The sequence below is a fragment of the Siphateles boraxobius genome, unplaced genomic scaffold (assembly GCF_051911475.1).
Source record: "Siphateles boraxobius isolate OS27281-9 unplaced genomic scaffold, OSU_SipBor_1 11, whole genome shotgun sequence".
Lineage (NCBI taxonomy): Eukaryota > Metazoa > Chordata > Actinopteri > Cypriniformes > Leuciscidae > Siphateles > Siphateles boraxobius.
The window spans coordinates 7,618,759-7,646,015 of NW_027508711.1; the positions used below are offsets into that span (position 1 = coordinate 7,618,759).

The 27,257-nt window shown below is 36.9% G+C and overlaps 1 protein-coding gene across 5 annotated transcripts in view; it reads right to left on the minus strand.

Annotated features, from left to right (window-relative positions):
* Positions 1–27,257, minus strand: part of ssh2b (slingshot protein phosphatase 2b) — a 51,070-nt gene that overhangs the window by 20,478 nt on the left and 3,335 nt on the right. For 3 of the 5 annotated variants that reach the window (XM_077195203.1, XM_077195195.1, XM_077195212.1), the window contains one exon: positions 26,084–26,127. In XM_077195203.1, coding sequence (XP_077051318.1) covers positions 26,084–26,127 — 44 coding nt within the window. Of the gene's footprint in view, positions 1–3,128; positions 3,788–26,083; positions 26,128–27,257 lie in introns of those variants that run through there. The other 2 variants (XM_077195187.1, XM_077195219.1) reach the window with 2 other exon arrangements.

A 27,257-nucleotide genomic window follows, 5' to 3' on the forward strand; every position in this document is an offset into this window, starting at 1 on the left:
TTAAGAAATCAATTTATTAGTTTTATTTCGTTGGATACCATGTTGAAATGGAATGAAAGCATGCAGAAGATTGATGCACAAATGGTAGCTCAGGTAGGTAAAAAAAGAGGGGGAAAGTATAATACCATATCGGCAATCACAGACATTCGTAATTCGGACGGGATTCGATTTCTCAGAGGACCATTGAGTTTGCCAAAAAACAGTAGGGAATTTGCTCTGAAATTTTCACAAAGGTTGTGTGAGAAAAACAGACATGGCATATTCAGATGGGATTAAAGTCACAAAGTACGTTTGAGAAACACAAATTTCTCTAATGTCCCCCTCGAGTTGGACATAATAACCTGCAATTGAGAGCAATCTGAGTCGATTCAATAATGAAGTTCCCAGTTAAATCCCAAAAATCCTTCTACTCTTGAAAACATTTTGCACAATGTACAAACTATTCACTAAATACCCACCACAGTAACTAACAAACTCAGAGAAGCATACAAATAAAGTGGCAGTTTTACAGGGGTCAAGAACTGTCCAACCACACTTCAATCTACGGTCGACTGTCTCCTCGCACCGTACACTGAAATAATAACACACATGGTTTCATTCAAGCAGTGGTTTGTGTGTTACAGCAGGAAAAAGGAAGGGAAAGACGGAAAGAAGAGATGACAAACGTGTAATGCTGAACCGAACACTTCGTCAACGTCTCTATTGACAGCATCAAGTTTGAGTCATTATTGAAACCAGCTGCATGGGTGTTACTCTCCACGTACATTTCTGAATCAATTTCGATCCATTGATTTATATGAATCAAGAGAGACTGCATAATCAAAAGAATGTTTCTGAGAGAGTTTGTTTATTATAAATGCTTTAAAGGGATAGTTCACTCAAAAATGAAAATTCTGTCATTAACTATTCACCCTCATGTCTTTCCAAACCCGTACGACTTTCATTCATCTTGAGAAACACAAATGAAGATCTTTTTGATGAAATCAGAGCTTTCTGTCCCTCCATTGACAGCTATTACCACTTTGATGCTTCAAAAAGTTTATTAACAGATCGTAATGCTAATCCATATGAATTGAGCCGTTTAGTCCAACTTTTCTGAAGATACATTTTTGTATGAACTATCCCTTTAAAAGGTTCAAAAGATGTCAATGTTGTACGGCATAAGTAAAAACAAAAAAGGCCACATCTTAGATCACACTTTGTAATGATGCTTAATTTACATATAAATCACTGTTAAAATGTGATTATGCTTCTGCACCGGTACAGTACCATAGTATCACACTTAACGAGATTGTGTGGTCTGCAGCATGCTTGAATGGAACGAACGTTCTGTTTCTGCATAATGATAAAAACGTGTGCGCGGCAAGGACTTCCTGTTTACTGAGGACAGGAAGATGGTGTGGGAGTGAGTTAAGGTGTAAAACTATACTTTGTTTGTTTTGACTGCCTCAATCGCCATGCGACACGAATACATGCATATTTAGTTAGATAAACTAAACATCCTTCATTACAGGGAGCAACAGTTTTCAGTCATGACAGCAACGATAAAGAGCTCAATGGCAGGGCTCCAGACAAAAAAATGTATTAAGGGAAATAAGGGGAAAAAATAGGCACCAATTTTCCCCAAAGTTCCCCAAAAGAATAAATGTGTTTTAATTTTGTCATTTGTTGTCACATCTGCCCTCCTTCTACAAAATCATAATTTTCATCCATCTTGTGGATGTCCTGGGAACTAAGACTCACTTAAAGTAGGAACTGAATTGCTTTTCCAACTTGAGAACTACATACAGTTAAAAATAATTGTTCTTTACACAGAATCTGTAAGTATAATAATGTAAGTACAGAGTATAAAAATTGTCAGCATTACTTGGCCAATGAGTATAGTTTGGCCGCCTCCTAATGCATACTAAAAACGTTGTGGTATGTCTTGCACACACCCAATCTATTTTTCTTCATTAGTAATATCTGAGAGGTAAATTTGGTGAAAGGCAGCTTCACATGAAACTATATGAGTAGTGTTGAATATAATTTTTAGCTCCTTGCATTCTTTCTCATGCAGACAACAGGTTATGTAAAAATATAAGGATTATGTGATATAGTGCATATATTTAGCAAAATGCCCCTTTCAATAGTTATTTTTCTAGCTGACTATCAAGTTTATGGGCATTGAATGGCTTTTCTGTTGTAAATTTGACGTTACGTGACATGATTGTCCTCAAGCTGTTTAATACAAGCTCTTTCCAAGGTTGAAATGCTGATTGGGCGATCTGCCAGGCCACATTAAAGAGCACCAAAACGACATTTATTATTGTATTTCATGATAGAATTGACAGAATTTGAAAGCTGAAATTTTGTTAATTGTTTACTAAAAGGTGCCAATAAAGTACAAATCTTACTGTGATTATGACCGGCTGTGCTACAAATAATGTAAAGTTCAGGCAGTAACAGAAAACAGCAAAGATTAAAAGATAATCTCACTGAGGTTTTTTTCCACTGCAACTTTGCTGCGAGTCATCTCATTTTATTACGTCAACACAACAAGATGTGATGGGCTATCATCACAGAACATGGAGGTAAAAAGGCATGCAATTTTTAACCATAACATGTCAATTTATATTGTCGCCAGTGACGATCTCAGCAAAAATATCACTCGCAAAATTAATATTTTTAGTCTGGAGTCCTGAATGCTATTGTAATATAACTGAACTTTGGAATCTATGCATGAGAGAAAAAAGAAAAAAAGCTATTAAAATAAAATTAAAACAAAGAAGAAAAAAAGAAAGAAAAGAAAAGGACCCCGAAATGCTCACAAGAAAAGATAAAAAGGATATGAAATAAAAAGAAAACAAACATTAAATAAAAATATAGAAAATAAATCACAACATAGACTCATAAGGAAATAATTAAATTTAAAGAAAAAATAAATTAAATTAATATTTTAAGAACTCCAAAAAAAAGAGGTTAAAAGATAAATTAAACCAAATAAGAAGAAAGAAAAACACTCCAAAATGCTCAAAATAAAACGAAAGTGAAAAATAAATAAGAACAAATAAGAAAAAAAAGAGATGAAAACAGAATAGGACTTCTCCATAAACTTCAAAACATATGCTGATCTTGTTCAAACTTACAACCGGTTGATGTTGTCCTGGTACATTAAGCCGCTCTGCAGCAGTATTTGTATTCCATCGTGTGCAGACAGGCATTCTGTGGAGCTGCATAAAGCAGTCGCTAGACCACCTAAAGTCATCCTTTACGCCGGACAGTGGTGAGGCAACCCTCACTAGAGCTTTTCCATCCTTCTACCACATGCTGTAGAAACGATTAAAACACACCGACAACTACTAGGTTCTTCTGAGCTTTAGAGTGACTGAACGGGTAAACGTATTCAGAGCAAATTCAGCAAGTCATCCTTAAAAACATTTTTCCTTGTTGTGTAGTCACTCTCAGTTCGGATCTCTAGTGTATCCATCTGCTCCACGAGTAAACAGGCAGACACGGAGACGGTGGGCGGAGTCAGAACACGTGCTCTAGTGGACAGAAGACTCCTTATCAACCGACAGAGTAAACACACATAAGCTGGATTCAGAGCTCTATGGAAATGGATTATAATATGTGCATACTAATCTTTTAAAGTCACAAGTCTTTTACAAGTAATAATAATCTGCCAAATGACTATTAATAAGGCTAACATAACTATTTTAGAAGTTGATACGCCCTATGCTAAACCAAAAATGAACTGATGAAACCATAAAATCTAGACAGTCTCTATACAGATTAAACTGTATCTGAATTAGTGTAAATAAATACACGAGACTAGGGACTATGGCATGTAATTATCTCAAACAAAGCTATACAATAGGAGGAAGCTACAATAAAAGTGAGGAAATTGCAATAAGTGCTTATAAATAAACTATTAGATGAATATCAGCGTGCTACAGCAGGGTTCGATCGAGGCTGTCCTATCTTATGGTAAAAAAGGAAAGATGATGGAATTTCCTTTGGTAATCATAGCAATCATGAGAGCCCTTGGTAGGGGAAAGGATAGGTCTTTTCCCATGGGTCGCACTCACCCTTTGTCCTACCCAGTTTCCCTTGTTGTGACTGACTGAGCTAATGAAATCCTAAACCAAAGGTGAAACACAAGGCCTGTGTAAACATTTAGGTTGCCCGTCATGTGACAGTGTGCTATGACAATGTATTTAAACCAGTCCAGGTCGCTAGGGCCATCAAAACACAAATAGCGCTCTTATCAGTGAAACTTGTATAAACAGTGAAAATTACTAGCAAAGCATTGTTTGTTGTCTATTCTAGTGCAGCATTTACTACACAGGTCTGCTATGCATTTTGATCACAGAATATAGTTGATAGTGTTGCCGCAATAAATTCTAAGCTAATACACATTTTTATTATCATCCAGACTTTTATCCATTGACTAATTTTGTTCTGTGTACTGCAAATGCAAACTTGCTAAAATGCAAACCTGAGCACATAAGCAACGATATTGATTATCAGATTTTGTCTCACATCATCTGTACAGTATAATCAATGGGACCAAACAGGTTAAGGTATCTTTTGACATAATTTACAAGGGGTTTTATGAACTGGTTTAATTAGGTAATGGCTCACATGGGTGAATGGAAAATGAGGACCAATCTGATACGATCTCAGAGTTAATTTTAGGGGTGGTAAAATCTACATATTTTTTAAATCAGCTACACTAGTTTTAAATGGTCTGAATGACTAACAAAGTGTCTACACCGGACACGACAGTTGTCGCATTGCGCCGCAACAGCTTGAGGCTGTCTACACTAGAAGTGACAAAGTGACCGTTGGAAATCAATTCGTTCTTCGTATCAGAAGTATTTTAGATACCATGAGGAAAACTGCCATATATACCACCATACAGATAACCTAACAGTAATACAAACTACAGGTAAGGTAAGACATACTACAGAAATTAAAGTAATCAAATGTAAAATAAAACTGGATAGTTTTCATTGTAGAAATTAAATACAGATTAAAAGTAGAAAAAAGTTGTTCAGTCAAGAGCAGGGATTGATTTTCTCTTTGTCTTTTGTTCTTTGATTAACACGATAGACAGAAGCAGGTTTATTAGGCTGCTGTCACTTTTAAGAGCTTAAAGCTACAATATGTCATTTTTTTCGCAGCTAGGGGTCACTAACCTCTTACGATAACAAAGGCTTAGGTTGATGACGCATAAGCGGAATTATGGAACTTGTCGTCATGCTGATGGATCTAATAATGTTTATGGATGAGTGAATACATTGATGTTTTTAACATGACTGTGGTATAAAGCAGGTCGCGATTGCTAATGAGAGACAGATATCAGCGCCACACGCGAGTCCCACGGATATAAAGGAATAAGGACATCTCATTCTACCGAACTACCCGCAAGTGCAGAATTACTACTCGCACAGGTCAGTTTATTAGACGAATGAAACTTGTGAGATAACGCAGCGCTGTTTCACTTGGTCTACACTATCACACTAAACATTTGCATTTGAGTGCGTTGAAAGTTATAATGTTATTCTATGTGTTAGTTTCTCTGTATGAGACTAGCAGTAAGCTAGATCAACATTACAATAACATACTGAATGATTATTTTCTAACATTTCATCATGTTGAGTATAACATTGATTAGTTTTATGTACATTTGCTCACCTGTCTAATAAAGTACATGCAAGAGCGGCGTCTCTGTCAAGTCGAAGTTTGTCATGGACGTGGAGCTCTCGGCATTTTAAAAAACCCCACGCTGATATTGATCCTTGTTTTAGTTCTCCTTTTGTCCCAAAGTCTGGTTGCCATGGTCCATAATGTTTGAACAATACAACAACAGCGTGAGTGTGCCGCTAGACTTAAGGCAGTTGTCCACGTCTGTCGCCAAGGTTACTAAGGCAGTGCGATCGGAAACCAGGGATACCGCGGATATTACATCATTGACAGGCGACAAGTGAACATGAACGAGCCATTATTTAAAATGGGAATTTCTCTGAAATTAAAAATCTTCGGGAACTTTTGGGATATTGTAAGTAAACAACTGCAAGAAATAGGCCTATATCGCACTGTGCAAGTGATTTTTGGATATTTTATTGAAAAAATCTTAAATATTGTAGCTTTAAGCCAAAATATACTTTTACACAACATGCGTTTTCTCTAAACTATTACTTTACAAAACTGACTGTATCTAACTGAATACTCGCCAAGACAGGCATTTTGACATCATTTTGTATGTATTTGAGCATTAGTCAATTTGGAACGTGGAAGCTTTTTGAGAGGCTTTATGTGCTTTATGTGCACGCCACTTATATAAATCAGTGGTGCGCATGCTTTTGGTGTGAGCGCGAAACCTGTGGGAATGACAAATTATGCGCAAAACAAGCACTATAAAACCAGAGCGAATGAGACAAGTGAGAGGAAGCGGGTGCGTGTCAAACTATCAATTCGCCGTCTGAGAGAAGAGAGTATCGATCGGTGTATCGATACTGCAGAAAAGGAGTATTGGAACAGTTTCAGATATTTCAGTTTCGATACCAAAATATCGATATTTTTGACAACACTAGTCAGAAGTAGCGCAAAAGTATGTCAGAAATAGAACAAGGCATCAGTTAATTGTCGGGAATTTGTTGTGCCGCACCACATCCAGTGTATACAGTATCGCCGATTCTAAATTGGGTTCTATTTGCTTTTGTCGTCTAGGGGCGCTCACGTGCTGTTTCTTAAGGAAACAATCAATAATTTTTGGGTTAATATGTCCGTGATAGACATACTTCTTCACAGGTGTTCACCAGGGATGGAAATTAACTTTTTTGTCCAACTTGCCACTGTGGCTGTTGGATTTCAAAATCTACCAGCCACTCAACGTTTTTACCAGCTACTCTCTTGTTTTTAACCGACAATGTGTAACTGCATGTGAAAATTAATACTACAAGATCTACAATACTGAAGCCGTTTATTTTATAGGGTCTCAAGTCTCAAGGAAATACTGACATTTTCTCTTTCTCTCTTACACACACACAAACCATGAAGTGATACACATTTCATTAAATGAGTAGGGCAGATTAAACAAAAAACAAACATTCCTCCACCCATCCTCCCCACTCAAAAAAAAAACAAAAAACGTTTTTTGACCTTCGCCTCTTTGTCCACTGTCTCCTGAGATGTTTTCTCTGCAGACCTCTTAACACCTACGATATAAAGGCACATTTTTTTGAAGGTGTGCCTACTCTGAAAGTGTCCGGGTGAAACAGCATGCTACTTTTATTTACCCGCCGCGGTGGCTGGTAGGTGAAGCAAGCCAGCCACAACACAAAATCACCCGCATTTGGCTGGTGGCTGGTGCTAATTTCCATCCCTGGAGTTCACAGTATGTGTTCTTATGTTTAAAGCTAATTATTCTTAATATAAAGTATGGTACACAATGGTACAAAGGCGTCTGCTTGCATGTATGGCTTTAGCAGTGTTGTTTTAAAGGGGATGACTGTAGAGACATGACTTTTCCAAGAGGGTTTTATAACATAAAAAAATAAAAAATAAATCGTCAACATTATTATCATGACCCATGCCTAATTTACAGAGCTAATTCCTTTATAAGAAAAAAAATCAACCTATTTGTTTTGCATACAGCAGATAACACCTTTCCTAAAAAAAAAAAATCTAAATAAGCAACATGGATAACACTTGAACATCCAATTATGTCATTTTTATAGATGTGAGATAATGATTGCTCAGAAATTGTGGGAATATTATCAGTAGTACACAGGGTCCGAAATTAACACCCGCCAAGCGCCAAATGCGGGTGTATTTTCCGTTTGGCGAGTAATTCTCAAAAGGCTATCCGCCACACTGGCGGGTGAATGTTCCAGACATTCTAGAAAGTTCCGGGAGTCTCCCGCATATTGATAGCGGGTCCCTGATGCCCGCAAATTAGTTTAACCTCCTGGAATCTAGAGCGAGCGAGAAAGAGCGCGCACATACTGTGCTTCAAACCATGTAGCGCGCGCACCGCAGAATGCGAGACCTTGCGTGTGTGCGTGTGTGTGTCAAGAAGCGTGTGTGAACCTTCACACCTAAAATAGACCTACACTAAATATATATTTTTAACTTAAATAATTAACAAATTAAGATGACAAAAAGAAAACACTGAATCAGTTTGAAGAAGCTTTGAATAAACTTTTTTTTTCCATCAGACTACGTTTTTTTCGTCAAATAAAAATAGCAGCCTACCTCAATCCACAGCTTGTCTAGTTTTTACTTTAAAAAGTAACATGTCTACATGATGTGGCTATATAGCCTACTGTTTTTTTTAACCATGCAGCAAATAAACAAAAAAGATATATATATATATATAAACAATTTTTTTAACTTTTAAACCGTTTAACTGATAGTATTAATCGGTAATTTTTTTACTTTCGGTAAAGTATGTGATACTCTTACTAAACCTTCAAATGTACTGTTATGAGCACTAGTTCCATGCTCATGTCCATGTCTTATTTGTTGTTCTGTTTTGACTTCTATGTACTCTTATTCATTACACATTACCTTATCTCAATTAAATGTACTGAAATGAATGTATATGTGACACAAAAAGGCTGTTTATTATTTTGACCGGTAAAAAATATGCTTGGCTGGTGGATTTTTTCATCTACCAGTCCCCGTGGCAGATGAGCCAAAAAGTTAATTTCGGACCCTGCAGACATGCACAAACACACAAAATATGCACATACACTCCATATTCACACATATTTTATTGTTGCAGCCATTCATTTAAAATAAAAATGTTGTTGTGGCATATGACTTGGAGTACCCTTATTTATTGTGCATTTTGTCTACCTGTTACAACTTACCCCAGTATGTGTTACAACCTACCCCAGTAGTGGGGTAGGTTGTAACAAAGGACCACCTTGTATTCATGATCATCTCACAAAGTCTATGATATATTTGAAGAAATTTAAATTTTTGCCATTTGTAGTAGAAAAATATGTGTACTTTGCCTAAAAGTTTCAGACGTGTAGCTTAAAAAAAGAGGTAGTTTTAGGTACTGAAGAAAAAAGTGTTACAAGCGTCCCCGGTATTACCGCATGTTTTTTTATGTAACGTTACGACGTTCTCAATATAATTAATAATCCCACGTTTATAATGAACAGTGCGTTATGGTGCATGTTTCAGCACTGACAGTTGTACCTAACACCAGGGTCCGAAATTAACACCCGCCAAGCGCCAAATGCGGATTTTCCGTTTGGCGAGTAAATCTCAAAAGGCTATCCGCCACACTGGCGGGTGAATGTTCCAGACATTCTAGAAAGTTCCGGGAGTCTCCCGCATATTGATAGCGGCTCGCTGATGCCCGCAAATTAGTTTAACCTCCTGGAATCTAGAGCGAGCGAGAAAGAGCGCGCACATACTGTGCTTCAAACCGTGTAGCGAGCGCGCCACAGTGAGCGAGAGACCTTGCGTGTGTGCGTGTGTGTGTCAAGAAGCGTGTGTGAACCTTCACACCTAAAATAGACCTACACTAAATATATTTTTTTAACTTAAATAATTAACAAATTAAGATGACAAAGAAAACACTGAATCAGTTTGAATAAGCTTTGAAAAAACTTTTTTTTTTCATCAGACGTTTTTTTCGTCAAATAAAAATACCAGCCTACCTCAATCCACAGCTTGTCTAGTTTTTACTTTAAAAAGTAACATGTCTACATGATGTGGCCATATAGCCTACTGTTTTTTTTTAACCATGCAGCAAATAAACAAAAAAGATATATATATATATATATAAACATTTTTTTTTAACTTTTAAACCGTTTAACTGATAGTATTAATCGGTAATTTTTTTACTTTCGGTAAAGTATGTGATACTCTTACTAAACCTTCAAATGTACTGTTATGAGCACTAGTTCCATGCTCATGTCCATGTCTTACTATTTGTTGCTCTGTTTTGACTTCTATGTACTCTTAATCATTCAACATAATACCTTATCTCAATTAAATGTACTGAAATGAATGTATATGTGACACAAAAAGGCTGTTTATTATTTTGACCGGTAAAAAATATGCTTGGCTGGTGGATTTTTTCATCTACCAGTCCCTGTGGCAGGTGAGCCAAAAAGTTAATTTCGGACCCTGGTAGTACATATAAAACGCAGCTGTTCATACATGAAAAACAGTCCAGTAGCACCTGCAGACCATCAAGAGGCTGTTCCACTAAAGGCCATCAGCACGTTATCAGAACACGCGTGACTGACCCTGTGTCAATATGTATTTTACACAGAAGAAAGTTTATATTCATATATAAGCAACAAAAAAGAGAAATTAAAATTATTCTTTTTAATTTTCTATTGTATTCTATTGTAATTCTGCAATTCACAAAATGAGTGTTTAATTAAAAAAAAAATATATATATATGAATGACCACCATTCAAATGTTTGGGGTCGATAAGATTATTAAAATGTTTTTAAAAGGACACTCTTATGCTCACAAAGTATCAACAAAACTGTAAAAAAAAAGTAATATTCTATATTTTCATCATCATTAATCCAGTCGTCAGTGTCACATGATACTTCAGAAATCATTCTAATATGCTGATTTGCTGCTCAAGGAACATTTCTAAATAGCATCAATGTTAAAAACGGTGGTTGCCAGACATTCACTGTAAAAAATACTGTGACAATGTGCAGTTTTACAGGATAGGTGACATGTATTTTTAAAACTATATTTAATTAAGTGATATAATGTCAACAAACTAACTACCAAAAACTGCCTTTTTACCAAAATGAACCAATAACCACCACAATAATACAGGAGGCACAATAGAAAGCCATCATAAATCAGAGACCAGCGTAAGCACCCTGTTCATAAAACATGGTCATCAATACTCATATATAGGCGGTGCACAGGGTCATACACACAAACACAAAACACCATCAGGGTAACAGACAACTTGCTTCAGACTTGCTCTATTTTTTTACCACTGCCACATGCTGATGACATTTTATTCTATACTAACTTGCGTTGAAGCCTTCGATTCAATAGGTACCATCATCGTACAGTCTACATACATGTCGTACCCAAGTTTATTAGATCCATGTTGTGCAGTGTGATTTGTAATGATCTTATTAGATTGCCGGAACCGCGCTGTCTGTAGCAGGCATAACACAGCCTATCAGAGTCCCCTGCTTAAACAAATCTTATTTTTCTCGAACGATACCGGCTTAGAGACAAGTAAGTACAAGATTCTTTTAACAAAGTAAATCTACAATAAAATGTAAAACAATTAGTATGCGAGATCCGTAATGAAAGTACTTGCCTAAAATCTACAAAACCGCAAACACCACAATCTTGAATCTACCCGTCTCGTCTCATTTCCCTCCCTCCCGTGTTTTTACCAGCAGTGACACCATCCCTGTTTTGACTTGTTTCAAATGCACCTCTACTCACCCTTCTGGTGCCCTTGACCTTGACTTGTTTTAAATGCAGATCTACTCACTCTTCTGGTGCCTTACAGCAATGACAGCAAGTGCCCTTCAGCAACTGATCGATTGCTCCTGTCTGCCTTGCTGCTGAGTGGATTGCATCTGTAAGCTCCATATTGCTTTCCGTTTTGAATCTTTATTTACTATCATTCCGTGTTGTTTATATTGCTAATTACACCTTACTCATCACTACACATTAATCTGACATCGCTAGCTTCTATCTAAATCGTTATCACTAGCACAACACGCTAGTAATTTCGCTAGCCTGAACAACAAACTAGTAACTCGCTAGCCTGCTCGCGCCTTTTACGAATCCATATAACTGTGGTAAGAATAGGATGAGTTAACAAACACGGTGAGTAATGTCTTCTCCTGTTATTGTCACTTGCACTTCATGTCACATGTATAGTATAGCCTTCTCTGTCAGCAATATAGGATTTACTTGTGATAAATGCAGGGAGACAGTCAGGCTGACGGAGAAGATTTCAGAACTAGAGACACGCATCCAAACTTTAATTGAGGATAGTTAGAGTGCAAGGGCTTTAGATACTGCTTTGGATGCGACTAGCTTAGTGAACTATGTACATTGTTCGGTTCCGGCTGTAGAGCCCGTGCAGCAGGGGAACTGGGTGACCGTGAGACGCTGTAGTCGCGGGACAACCCAGACAGCAACATAGTGTTTGCCCAGATCCGGGCTGTGTGGATTCCAGGTGTACCAGATGTGGGCCAGATCTGGGCTGATACTATGTTGCTGTCTGGGAAGACACCGCTCTTCCGTTCCGATTACAACATTGAATAGATTCTCCCCACTCAGCGAAACACTCACTGAGAATCCTGTTGAATGTGCCCTAGTTATTGGCGATTCTATTACACGGAATGTGAAAATAGAGACACCAGCCACCATAGTGACATGTTTGCCGGGAGCCAGAGCGCCTGACATCAAAGCAAATTTAAAAGTGCTGGCTATTGCTAATCGTAAATGCTCTAACATTATTATTCATGTCAGCACTAATGATGTTCGACTTCGCCAGTCGGAGATCACTAAAATGAATGTTAAAGAGGTGTGTGAACTCACAAGTACGATGTCAGGCACTGTAATTTGCTCTGGCCCCCTTTCTGTTCGCCGGAGTGATGAGATACTTAGTAGACTGTCCTCATTCAATGGCTGGCTGTCTAAGTGGTGTCCGCAAAATAATATAGAATTCATAGACAATTGAAAAAGTTTTTGGGGCAGACCTGATCTGTTGAAAAGAGATGGTATTCATCCCTCCTGGGATGGTGCTGCTCTTCCCTCTAGTAATATGGCACATAGTCTTAGAGCTCAAACATAAATTGGGGCTCAGGTCAGAAAGCAGACAGACTGGCTAAACCGACCGTCTGTTAGCTGTCTCACGTCACTGAGGTCAGATAAATCCCATCACATAGAGACCCTTTCAACTAGATATCATCATATAGAGACTGTGTCTGTTCCCTGAATTAGGACTAACAAAAAACTCCTAAACCCATTTGAGGGTAAAAATGTAATTGATGTTCAACAAATAATAAACAGATATAATACAAATTAATAATGAATATAATACAAATGAACAAATGATAAAGCTTGGGTTGCTGAATATTCGTTCGCTTACATCAAAAGCACTTATTGTTAATGATATGATTACAGATTATAACCTAGATGTTCTGTGTTTGACAGAAACCTGGCTAAAACCAGACGATTACATTACTTAAAATGAGTCCACCCCCCAAGATTACTGTTATAAACATGAGCCTCGTCTGAAAGGCAAAGGGGGAGGTGTTGCTGTAATTTATAGTAACACTTTCAGAACTACTGAGAAGTCTTGTTTTAAATATAATTCTTTTGAAGCGTTGGTGCTTAAAGTAACACTATCTAGTGTAAATGATAAATCACGTTTGAGATTTGTGCTGGCTACTGTATACAGGCCACCAGGGCTAGGGCTGGGTACCGAGTTTGATACTTTTAAGGTACTGACCGAATTGCCTCGATACTATCGAGTATCGAAAAATGACATGTTTTTCGGTTCCAGATTTCGATACCTAAGGAGTTAACTCGTCAACGTCAGTGCTCAAACAAATACATATGAAATGCACATACACGCAAACTCTAAACACACAAGACGTGCGGAACTCTCCGCTCACTTACTCATATGAGACGCGCGCGTGCAAGCACAAACTCTCCACGCGCATACTTATATGAGACGCGAGCACACACACAAACTCGCGCACACACATAATACCTTAAAGATGTATAAAAAAGTCGATCAAAAGGATGGGTACATTTCTCCAGGCTCGATGCCAACAGCGTGCGATGCAGTATTTGCGGTAAAATAATTGCTGCAAAAAACGGTATATCACGACAAATATGATGAAGACCTTGACAATGCACGGAGTAAACATAAAAGTTGCTCTGTCTTCAACTGGTAAATAAAGAGATACCTTGTTGATCACTCTGACAGTGTTTATATTGCAATAAATAATAACCTACTGAATGTACACTGCCGTTCAAACATGTGTTGGTTAGACAGAAGGAATAGGATGGGATGCATTAAAGTTATCAAAGGTGACATGAAAACATGTGTAATGTTACAAAATATTTCGTTTTTAATTAAATGCTGTTCTTTTTAATTTTTTATTCAACAAAGAATCATGAAAAAATGTATCATAGTTTCCAAAATATTAAGCAGCAAACTGTTTTTCATATTTCTGAAGGGTCATGTGACACTGAAGTAATGATTTTGAAAATTCAGCTTTGAATTCAATTAATTTCAATAAATTACATTTTGAAATATATTCAAATAAGATTTTAAATTGTAATACCATTTTACAATATTACAAGTTTTACTGTATTTTTTATTAAAAAAAATTCAGCTTTGGTGAGCATGAGCTCTTTATAAAATTTTTTTTGTTCCTTTGTGCTTTTTTTGTTCCTTTTTTGCACTGGCTAGAAGCATGAGTCAAACTGAAAAATAAAACCAAAGTTTTTCTGAGGATTATAATGTGTTATGTAATCTTGTTCAAATGGATTTCATAAAATTGTTATCGAAAAAAGTATCGCTAGGAACCGGTATCGAAACTGAGGCATCGAAATTGGCACCGGATCGAAAGATTTTGAACAATACCCAGCCTTAACCAAGGCACCATACAGACTTTATCAAAGAATTTGCTGATTTTCTATCAGAGTTGTACTAAGTACAGAGTTGTACAGAGTTGTACTAAGATAAAGTCCTAATTGTTGGTGATTTTTAATATACATGTTGATAACGAAAATGGCATTTAAAGATATTCTTGACTCTATTGGAGTTAGAAAACACGTGTCAGGACCTACACGGCCGCATTAACAATAGGGCTAGGAGGGGCTAAAGCCCCGGGGCCCGAGCAAGGAGGGGGCCCGTGATTGGCTGTGGAGCAGATTGACTACTACTAGCCATCTGATTGCCAAAGCCTTACCACACCCCCCACAACTTATCCCTGTTATTTAGTGGCGCTTTGCTGTATATTCCATGCATTATCATGGAATCATTATCATTAATATTATAGTGACCGTTTGCAAAGACCCGCCTTTTTTAGTTACTTTGTGACAAGCCGGCCTCACGAGTCACGCACATCATGTTCTCACTCACGCAGTGAAAAGTACATCGCGGGGCAAAGACTAACGTTACACTGAGTGACTACGCGCCGACATACAAGAGAGAGCTCAGAGCAGCTTACTGTTGATATGAAACAAAGTCTCAACTTTCAAATATTGTCATTTAAGTAATTTAAACAATACCGTTTTTCAAGTTCAAGTCCACCGACGTTAATCTACTGACAGCTTTGTTGTCGGAAAAAATTGCGTATTCGGCGTTATGATTGGTCAGGTCGCCTGTCAATCAAACCCCCGAAGGCAGCAGGGCATGGTGAAGTGAAACGTCACGTTTTAATTTGATATACCACTCAAATACATTTATTCTATATTTAACTTGTGAACGACCGACCTGCTGCTGCACGTAGGCCTATCAGATGATGGCTGCCTGCGCCTTATTAGAATATACGCATCAACCAATCAATCGCCCCCACTCTTCACTTCATTCTAGACTAATCTTAAAATTGTCACGCATTATCTTCGTCTTCGATAGCATAGCTACAAAATTTCATCTTTAAAAAACATGTTTGAGTGGGGCTCAAAAAAGGATTTAACAAAAAAAGCTAAACAGCAGAGGAAACATAAGCTGCTCAGTAAAATCCCCAAGCTATCTGGTTATTTTACTAATATAAAAAAATATAAAGCTGATGATCACGGAGAAGTTGTGGAACAGCAAGTGGGCCGGTGTTCTGACCATGGTTCTGACGATTCATGCTACCCATCGAGATGTGCTACTTACTGGTTATGCGCATGTGCAGACTCATGTTTCTTCTGCTTACCACGCCCATAAATCTATGCATCCGTGCTGTGGAGACTTGTAGGAAAATTTGACAGGTCAAAGATGAATATTTGATAATAATTGTTACTTTTCACGCCGTTTTAAAAATAAAAACAGTACAGTATACAGTACTCATAACTTCGAATTTTATTATAATTGTATTTCATATAATAATGTCATTTTTACTTGTTATATCAAATGTGATAATTGCTAGTTCATTTAAAATATCTAAATATGCTCCCCATACACTTACCCTGATTAAAATGAAATAACGATGTCATAATATTGTGAGATTTACACCATTATGGAAACAATAGAGAATGAATTGACATTCTCTGTGATCGATTCACGCTTGGGTAGCATTTTTTGAGAAGGCAGCACAAATCGTCAGAACACCGGGCACATGTTGGAGCAGATAAAGACACAGCGTCATCATCGACCCCACCAATTTTCGGTAAGTTTGATTATTAACTTGATGGATGTATGACAGGGAACTACACTGCGACCAAAATGGTCGCATATGCGACCTTTTGAAATGCCATTGCGACCCTAATTTTTAATGGGTCGCAAATGTATCACCGTTTGATTATTTTTGTACCTACCTAATGTTTTAGGCAATATGCTATGATTTACTATGAGCATTTATTAAAACAGAAATGTGTATTTTAAGAATACGTTTTATAACGCGCTCTGAGCATTCAACACATCAAGTTGGCTTCGCGGATTCGCGCTTGTTTAACTGAGAGAACGAGCAGAGAGAGTGAAAGCCCCAGTCGCGCGCGTGCTCTCTCTCCCTCCCTCCCTCGCTCATAATAATGAATTGAGTTGACTGAATATCTTTGAGAATACACGATGGTAAAAGGTCGGAAGACCGAAGTTTTTTTTTTCTGAACTACCACTGGTTGTGAATTGTGCTAAAATAACGTTGCCTCATCTTCTCTGAAAAGCTTTCCACACATTCAGATGGCATAAAACCACTCTTTCAATAAACAAAACAAAAAATCTATCTGGTGATGAAATGTTTTCTGTGTTGAGACAAATCTTGTGCGATGTCCTAAACTGCCTGGATAATCACACAACGTGTGCCGTGGTCCGTTAATGACACGTCCGATTCGCGAACTGACTCCTTTGAACCGATTCACTTTAATGAATGGTTAAAATAACAACTGATCTGTCCAACACTGAACTCAAGAGTCATTCTAGAATGATTCATTCTTTCCAAGTAGAGCTATTCAAGTCATCTGGTGAAATTGTTTTTATATCGCAATATATATCGCAGAAAAATCAAATATCGCAATGTCATTTTTTTACCAATATCGTGCAGCCCTACTGTAAATTCTGTGGGCCTTCAATTGCAGGACTGTCCAAATTTGTAACTGCGTCAAAACAATTCAAACACGAATCATTGAAGCTTCACAATGACATATTATATTTATTTTACTTTTCCTTAAGAGTTCAGAAGTCTGCCCATCTGTGCCAACCATAGCATGGTGAAATCCAAAAGAAATTAATTTAGCACTTTATTGTGTAGGCTACTGTATTTTCTATTGCAGTAAATCTATCCCAACCATTTTTAAAGAAAACAAGAAGGCATGTGTTTTAAAAGATGGAGAGTAAAATAAAAAGCACATCTGTATGCAATACAGTTTCACTATTGGTCATTATTATCCAGAGCGGCTTACTATATAAATAATTTGTGCGACCAAATCATGTTTTGCGCTAGTAACTGAAAAAGTTAGTAGCGCAAGTGCCACCAGTGGAAAATGTTAGTGTAGTTCCCTGTTATGATATTGCTTTTTGTGTTTGATCAAACTCTATATCCGCCTAAAGGGCTGGCGATAATATATCTGGTAGAAATATGTCAATTTTGCTGCGCCATCATGATGTAAGTTTATAATTTAAACGCGTTTTTAACCATTGTGGTTTAGATACAAATTATTTTAAACTGCTCAGGCACAGTAAGCAGCGGGAGAGAATTAATTTAGTAAATGCTAGTTTTGAGACCATGGTGAACTTGAGATGGGTTTTTGCCCAGCGCATTTGAGTTCCGACCCTGAGGTCTTAAAGTGACAGAAGCTGCTAATAAAGCTGCTGTCGTCATTTGTGTCAATAATGTTAAACAAACATCAGAAGGAAAGTAATTTACTGCCCTTGACTGAATCACTTTTGTAAAATAAATAAGAATGATTGTTGAATTTATAGTGAAAACTATGTATTGTATATTTGATTACTTTATACAATGTATCTGGGGGTTTTTCTCTCTCTCTCTCTGTAGTTGGTGACCTAAAGTGGTGGGGGGGCCCTGCAGTAACTCATAGCCCCGGGGCCCAGTGAGCTCTTAATGCGGCCCTGAGGACCTACTCATTGTCATAATCATACTCTAGATCTAATATTATCACATGGAATCAATGTGGATGCCGTTGAAATTCTGCAGCAGAGCGATGACATCTCTGATCACTATCTAGTCTTGTGTAAACTTTTTTAGCCAAGGCTGCAAAGTCGACTCCGTGTTACAAATATGTTAGACCTATCACTTCTGCCACTAAAAATTTCTTTATTAATAATATTCCTGATCAGTTTAATCTCCTCAGCATCCCAGATAGCTTAGAAGAACTCGATATTGCAACTTTTGATGCTCTCTTTTCCAGCACTTTAGACACAGTTGCTCCTTTTTCGCTTAAAGAAGATTATAGGAAATAGTTCAACGCCACGGTACAACGAGCACACTCAGGCCCTTAAGATAGCAGCCAGAAAAATGGAGCGCAACTGGAAGAAAACAAAACTAGAGTTTTTTCGCATTTCATGGAAAGAGAGCACGATTGCGTACAGAGAGGCCTTAAAAGATGCTAGACATGCTTATTTTCAAACCTATTAGAAGAAAATAAACAAAACCCTAGGTATTTTCTTGAAAAAGTGGCTAAATTAACTAAAAATAAAGCTTCAATCCCAGACGTTTCCAAGCAGCACAGCAGTAATGACTTTATGAACTTCTTTACTTACAAGATTGATAATATCAGGGAGAAAATTATAACTATGCAACTGTCTACTGCAGTATTGCACCAGACAGTGCATTGTAGTCTCCTTGAGGAAAAATTCTATTCATTCATTGCTATAGGAGAGGAAGAATTTTCCAAACTCGTTAAATCATCTAAATCGAAAACATGTATGCTAGACCCTATACCGACATACACCTATACATGTTTCCAGAGGTCATAGATCCTCTTCTTAATATCATTAATTCATCATTGTCATTAGGATACGTACCAAAAACTTTTAAGCTGGGTATGATTAACCCGCTAATTAAAAAACGCAACTTGATCCTACAGAATTAGTCAATTACAAGCCGATCTCGAATCTACCTTTTCTGTCAAAGATACTAGAAAAGGCAGTATCTTCACAACTATGTTCCTTTCTAGAAAGAAATGGTATCTGCGAGAATTTTCAGTCAGGATTTAGACCGTACCATAGTACTGAGACAGCTCTCATTAGAGTCACAAATGGTTTAATGATTTGCTCTTAATGATCCGATCGTGGTTGTATCTCTCTATCAGTGCTCCTCAATCTTAGTGCTGCATTAGATACTATTGACCACAACATTCTTTTAAATAGACTCGAAATTTATGATGGCATTAGTGGAATTGCATTAGCATGGTTTAAATCATACTTATCTGACCATTACCAGTTTCTAGCAGTAAATGAAGAGATGTCTTATCAATCAAAAGTTCAGTATGGTGTACCACAAGGCTCAGTACTGGGACCGCTGCTGTTCACTCTGTACATGCTACGCTTAGGAGATATCATTAGGAAGCGTGGCATTAGTTTTCACTGTTATGCTGACGATACTTAGCTCTATATTTCTTCACGCCCTGATGCAACTTACCAATTCACAAAATTAATGGAATGCATAGCTGATATAAAAAAACTGGATGACTAGTAATTTCCTACAACTCAATTCTGAAAAAACAGAGATTTTAATTATTGGACAAAAAACTTCCTGACGTAATAACTTAGAATACTGTCTAACACTTGATGGCTGCTCTGTCAAGTCTTCGGTTAGGAAAGCGGGTGTGCTCTTTGATACCAATCTTTAATTTGAAAGTCACGTGTCTAGTATCTGTAAAACAGCATTTTTCATCTTAAAAAAATATATATATATAAATTACGTCATATGCTCTCAATGACAAATGCAGAACAATTAGTTAATGCGTTCATGACATTAAGGCTAGATTATTGTAATGCTATTATGGCTGGTTGCCCTGCACGCTTAAACTACAGCTGGTCCAAAACACAACAGCTAGAGTTCTTACTAGAACCAGGAAGTATGCTACTATTTAGCACCTAAACTTTGGAACAGTCTTCCTAACATTGTCCGGGAAGCAGACACACTCTGTCAGTTTAAATCTAGATTAAAAACACATCTCTTCAACCTGGCATACACATAGAACACTACACATTCTTATTATTCAAATCAGTTAAATGATTATAAGGCTGCATAAATTAGGTCAGCCGGAACCAGGAACAGTTCCTAAAACACCTGATGTACAGTATGTACGGACCAGGCTGTACGGTTCGGCACTGGGGTGTAACGATACACTCATGTCACGATGCGATGCATGTCATGATACGAAACTATTGCGATATTTTAAGCCAAAATAAAGAAGAGAATTATTTTTTATTATTATTACTTTATTATTAAAATAATATTATTACTATTGTATTATTATCAGGCCCCAGAAATATTCTCCCATTGCATCATTAAACTTTATATTCAACGTTATATAGTTTTATGTAGTAATGTCACTGAAACTGTACACTTTCCTTTTTTTCCTCGTTGAATTTTACACAGACAAGCCAAACACACACAGACTCTCTCTGTGCTTGGCTGCTCGCTATATCCTGCCTCTCCCACTATTAATGCACTATACATATAAGAATAAACTATCTAAAACGCTTTGAATAATCATACTACTAAAACTAAATGTGATATTATGTTTGCGCTTTCACTTTGAGGAGTGCCGGTCCAGTGCTTCAGATGATCGATGCAATCAATCACAGTTCTAATGGAAAGAAAGCATGTAAAAATGACTATACCCAAACTGAAAACGGTTAATTCATCCAAAAATGTAAAGTCTGCATTTAGGCCTACTCACTCTTGTGTTGATTTCACACGTCACACAACCATTTGAACGTCCGTTAAGTCTACTACATTATGTGCGTCGTTGTAAATCTGTTCATCATATAAAGCCATCGTGTCTCTTCAGAAGAACTGGATTTGGATTAGACCACACGATTGATTATTTTAATGATGCCTTCATGATTTGGGTCTTTTTAAGTTTTAGAGGAACAGACTTTAAAGTTCCGTAAAAAATATCTTGAAACAACATGAGGGTGAGTACATCTCAGAATTTACATTTTTGGGTGAATTATACCTTATAAATACTGTAAGCTGAGCCTTGGATAAAACTAACTCTAAATCGCCAATCATATAATTTACATCAACAATACTGTGGCAAGCAGGGCAGCCCCAAGAGCCATGGGAACAGAGCAAGGCTGATGGCACTATTGCTAATGCGCGGCGCAAATCTCACATAAAGAGATCCGAAAGGATAAAAGGAGGAGTGACGACAGTGCTGCTGTCGAGAAATGAGACGAGAGATGACCAGGAATGGACTTTATGTTGTGTTTTGTCTACGTTTGTGCGGCAGTCGTCCATGAGGGGCTGCTGCTCTTTACTTTCATTTTGTGTTTTTTTTATTTTATGATTAAAGTTTGATGTACGTTTGCCATTTCCCACCTCCTCCTTCCATGAGCCTTGAACAATGCTACAAATACATATCGTCACACTTTTATATTGCGATATCTCAACATAACGATGTATCGTTACACCCCTATTCGGCAGGCATGTGTTTCATGGATTAAATGCTAAATTTCACCATCATTTTGGTACTCTAGTGCACTGTTAGTTGTGCGCACAGCCGCACACATTTGAAGCGTGCACACACCGAGAGAGACGCATTTCAGATGAGGCCGGCAAATAGCACATTGATTCCTCTTTTGAATCTTCATGCGCTTGAACGGACACACACAAAAAATTATTTCAAAATACCAGTCTCTGTAAATATTTTCATAAACACTGTCACGTATGTCTTAAGTGAACGTAAAAGTTGAGAAAGAAATCAGATGTGTTATGCGTCATTATATTGGATCTGTGAATTCGGTCTTAAAGTGACAGCAACCTAATAATGCCTGCTGCTGTATAAGTCATTAATGTTAATCAAACAACAAAACACAGCTTTAACAAAGATTAATCTAGATTTAACTTTTACAGTGTTATTTTATATTTAGGCCTAATTGGTACATGTCTGTTCTAGAATACACTACAGTTAGACTTTTATTTGTAACTTTGTTATTTGTATATCTATGCCTGTAATTAGCGTATTTGGTCTTTTTTACTGACTGTTGTTTCTTTTAATAATGTTTGAACTTTATCAGTTAAGCTAGTAGTTTTGCTGTGGTATTTAAGTGCATTAAGCAATAAATGGAAAGCAAAGTCACATTTGCCACTCCCAAATTGCACCTTTTTTTTTGCTGATCCAAATGCATGCAGCCCTATTCTTCATAAATCAGAATATATTAGCCTTTTTCAAGTACCTCAAGACAGAACAATATTTCTAAATGCCTTCTAAAAATCTACTGACATTTAATTGTTATGTGGATGCCGGAGGTGAACCCAAATGCAGACAGAGTGCGATGAACACAAGGTTTATTGGTAACAAACAAGAAAACAAAACCCACGAGGGGGCAAAATACGGACAGGACAGGGAAACTTAGACTGACAAGACTAGACTAAGACTGTACGAAATAGTGATGTGTCCTCCCGTATCGAGGCTTCGAAGCGTGTGTCGAGTAATCCGGTATGATTTCTGTGAAGCGCGTATCGAGGCTTGTGTCGGTGACGCATGTGGTGACGTTTAAAGCCTCGCGAGCCGCCTGTACCGCGTGACTGCTTCAAGATGGTTCGTGGTTTGGCGGTCTATTTGAAATATAAGGGCCAGCAAAATGCAAAGGATTCCCCCTCACATTTTGTGGACTTGGGACTTTGCGAGTTTGTTAGCGATCTATTTTAAGCTTCTTTTTTTTTGCGATGGAACCATATTATGTCTTTATAATCACACTGCACGTTTTACATTTATTGTCCACTTGATGGCACAATTGAGCAAATGAAGCAGCATGAAGCTTCGGCACATGAGTGAACCAATTGGATGGAACGCTTCAATGCTTTATGAAGCTTCATCTCGCCATCACTAGTACGAAAACAAACTATACTACTAATAAAATGTTCACAACGACACGACCTTCCACAAAGTACTCACAGGTAATACAGATAAGCACGGAGAATGATACACACATTGTTTGACACAATGAACCGACACAGGACAGCAAACACAAGGGGATTATATAGGGAACACTAATGACGAGGACAGGTGAAACTGACTAGACAATAATGACAAGACGAGGATAACAAGGGGGCGGGGTTAAGTAACGAGACAACACAAGCACATGGCCCAAGCAAAAGGCCATGTGCTTGTACACAAAACATGGGTCTGTCATGATTCTGCCACCAGACCAGAGAAATCAATTAACTCCAGTGGTTTTGGTGTTTCCCATTGTCAGCTTCAGAAAAATACCAATTAATGCACATCAATTAGATACAATTTATTCTGCTGCTATATTAAGTAGTATTATTAAATGATATAAATATGCAAGCACACTTAAACTGTTAGGGTTGGGGTTAAATTATGTATGTATAACTGATTTGATACTCTACTGGTGACGATGAAAAAAATGGGAATACTGCAGGATGCAGAAGTTCTAAATCAACAACAATTTACGGAAACCCGAATAAAGACAAAGCTGTCTGAGGACACAGAGGTAAAACTACATCATGTTATCACAAAATGACTGTCAAACTTAACTTGACGATATCACTATGATGTCACTGCTATCATGGTAATAATGTGTGTGTGTGTGTGTGTGTGTGTGTGTGTGTGTGTGTGTGTGTGTGTGTGTGTGTGTGTGTTTAAAGAGGTCTGATATCTGATGGCATATTCAATGACACTGATATATGAGAACTTTCCATCTAATTAGATACTCTACAACTTTTCATTATGAAAGTGAGAGCTTTTTATACCCTGAGTCAATCTATTAAATCAATGTATTGCCACTATGTCATAAATTAGAAGTGATTAGAAAGAATTTATGAAGGTCCTTGTTTGTGTGACTGTGTAATGGACAACTTTTGTGACATGAAAGCAAGCCTTTTGTAACATCTTCACATGGGTACCTCAAATATCTATCAATCTATCAATACAGTCAATTGTCATTACAGTTAAAACTGTATTTAAAACTATTGGATTAATATAAAGTTTACATCAAGCAGTATGTACATTTTTATGCATTTTGATTATGAACACTGTGACCAGCTTTTTAACATTATTATGGAGGCCCAGTGATACAGAAGAACATTTTGGAAAAATTTATATTCTGTAATAATGAACCCTGGACATAATTTTATTGTGGCAAAATTCTGTTTAATCCTGGTAACTTCATCTGTATTGTTAAAACTCTTCTGTACTGTTAAAACTCATGTAGCCAATAAGACGCTCTCACATGTTTATTTTTTAAAATTTGGGGAGAAGTAAAATTTACATATGTGTTTATTTTTAACCATTTTGGGAGGAGTAAAATTTACATATGGTAAATTTACATATGTAGACTGTACATATGTAAATTCATCTGGTTTCAACAACAAGATGCATTTACACTTGTATAGTTTCGTTTGGGATGCGTCTCAGACTCAGACCTCCTCTTGAAGTGGTTTGGGTGATCAGATTTAAATCCGTCTTGAAAGTGTTTCGGAGGGCATTTACACCTGGGGGCTGATGTACAAACGTTGTGTATGCACAAAAAGGGCATTGAAATCTGCATACGCAATTTTCCACACACATTTCAGGATTTATAGGTAAAGGTTTTGGCATTTGCTAAGTGAAACACACAAAAAATTCATGGACATGATTCAAAAAGATTAAATGGTCCTGAATAAAATATTCACACTTGTGGTCCTCGCGATCAAAAATGACTGCATTTGAAATGAATGGGAGACGAATTTCATCTAGTGAAAACTTTAGGTAGGCTACTGCAGCCCAACAAAATCTTACTGAAAGCTAATTTTTTGTGATATCAAGCTAAAATATGGAACACAACTTGTTTAGATTTATGGCTTTGATTTAAAAATTTTAATTAAGTTTTGATTTTGAATATATTTAATGTAAAAATTTAAAATAGTATTTTTGTGCATTTTTCACCATAACTATGAACGTAAAATTCTTTAGCTTTTTTTAAGTTCACTTTTTTTCACTTCAGCAATAATTTGCCAAGTGTCGTCTTTGAAAAGAGATCAAACTTAAGTCTGCACTCTAAAGCATTCAAGATTTACAACAGTTTAAGTTTTAGACTATTTCATTTTCAGGTCTATGCTCAAAAAGTGAATAAATGGATTATAACTATAGGCCTACAGCGTAAATATAATTTAGTACCATAAAAATCCCTAAAAATACAAAATATGAAGTAAAAAACATTATAGCACTAAAATATACCCTAGTACATTAATTTCATTGAAATAAGAAAAAAAATCAGGTCATTTTTTACTAACACGCGAAGAGCACTAGATGTGCACACCACCCGCATACTCTAGACCGTGTGTAAAAAAAAAAAAAAAAAAAAAAACTTTCTGGTAAAAACAATGATCAATGACGCGCACTTGACTGATATTATGGCAGACACTGCTGGATTCGTTCAGTTGGTAAAACGGTCGATTGTCCGGTTTGAATATAGCCTAGGTCCGATGACAATACTGTACAAACATTGTGTTGATGTCGTGTGCAGGCAGACAGTATCCTAATGATCCTCATCTTCTGTGATCTTCCCAACATTATGAAAAATACCATTGTATTTTGAAGGATAGAATTTGAAGGAAATGGTAAGATTTGAGTGTTTTTTTAAAAAATGTTTTGTTAAGACCCGCTGAGTCAGTCAGTTGTATTTAAAATGCTAAAAATAAGTAGGCCTATCAGTTTGCATTAAATGACTTCATTGAAAATTAATTTCTCTTTTACCTTCTGGGCTGAGACCGGCGGTCATCTTCCCCACTGCCAGACTCCTTTTAAAAAAGAAAAGAAAAAAGAAGAAAAGGAAACAGATATATTATTCTTATTGATCTGAAGCATAACATATTACCTCTGGTCGTAAAATTAGGCCCTAGCTGCGTTTCCATTACCCTTCAAATTGTACAAATTGAAATTGCAAATTTAAAATACGCCCAACTGAAAACCATATATTGCAAGAAAGTTTTTACGCTTACATAAGGAGGTTCTTCAGGCAATTCGAAAAAAGGAATATTCGGCAAAACTGCCATCCTTGCCAATAAACGGATAGGCCTAGGTCACCCAAAAGTAAAAATTTTGTCATAGTTTACTCACTCAAATTGTTTCTGCTTGTACACAAAGGAAGATATTTGGAAGAATGTTTGTAACCAAGCAGATCTCAGGCCCGATTGACTACCATAGTATTTATTTTTCCTACTATGGTAGTCAATGGGGCCCCAGATCTGTTTGGTTACCAAACATTCTTTAGAATATCTTCCTTTGTATACAGCAAAACAAAGAAATTCATACAGGTTTGGAGTTGGTCCAACTTGAGGGTGAATGAAAACAGAATTTTTGGGTGAACTATCCCTTAATGTTTGAATAATACACCTATGTCTTTGATCACAAATAATAGCTAGTGCAATGGCTGCGATATACATAAACCAACATCCATTCCCATGGTTTTTAGAATGTCTTGTAGCGAGAGGAAAAAATTATGTTTTAGTTGCATAACATCGGTTGATGGAAAAGCAGTCATTTCGCATTCAACATTTAGAAAATATTGCAAATGTTTCGTGCAAATCTGTAATGGAAACCCAGCTTCTGAGGCTAAACAATAAGATGAAAATGCAATGTAAAGATACAGGGGTCTTTCAAAGATATCCATTCATGCAGAGACAGAGCAGTCACACTTACTAAAATCAAGTGTTTCATTTGATAATGTTTCATAAGGTTAGATTTGGTTGAAGTTAACTTAATATTGTATTGCACATATTTTCAATTTTCACAAAAAATAATTTGAAAAAAAGTGTTGGAGACCCTTACTTTAATCCATACATAGTAATAATAATCATAATAACAATTTTGTTTCTATTTTTAGCACAAAAAAGTACTGCTGAGCAGGGCTGGACTGGTAATCTGGCAT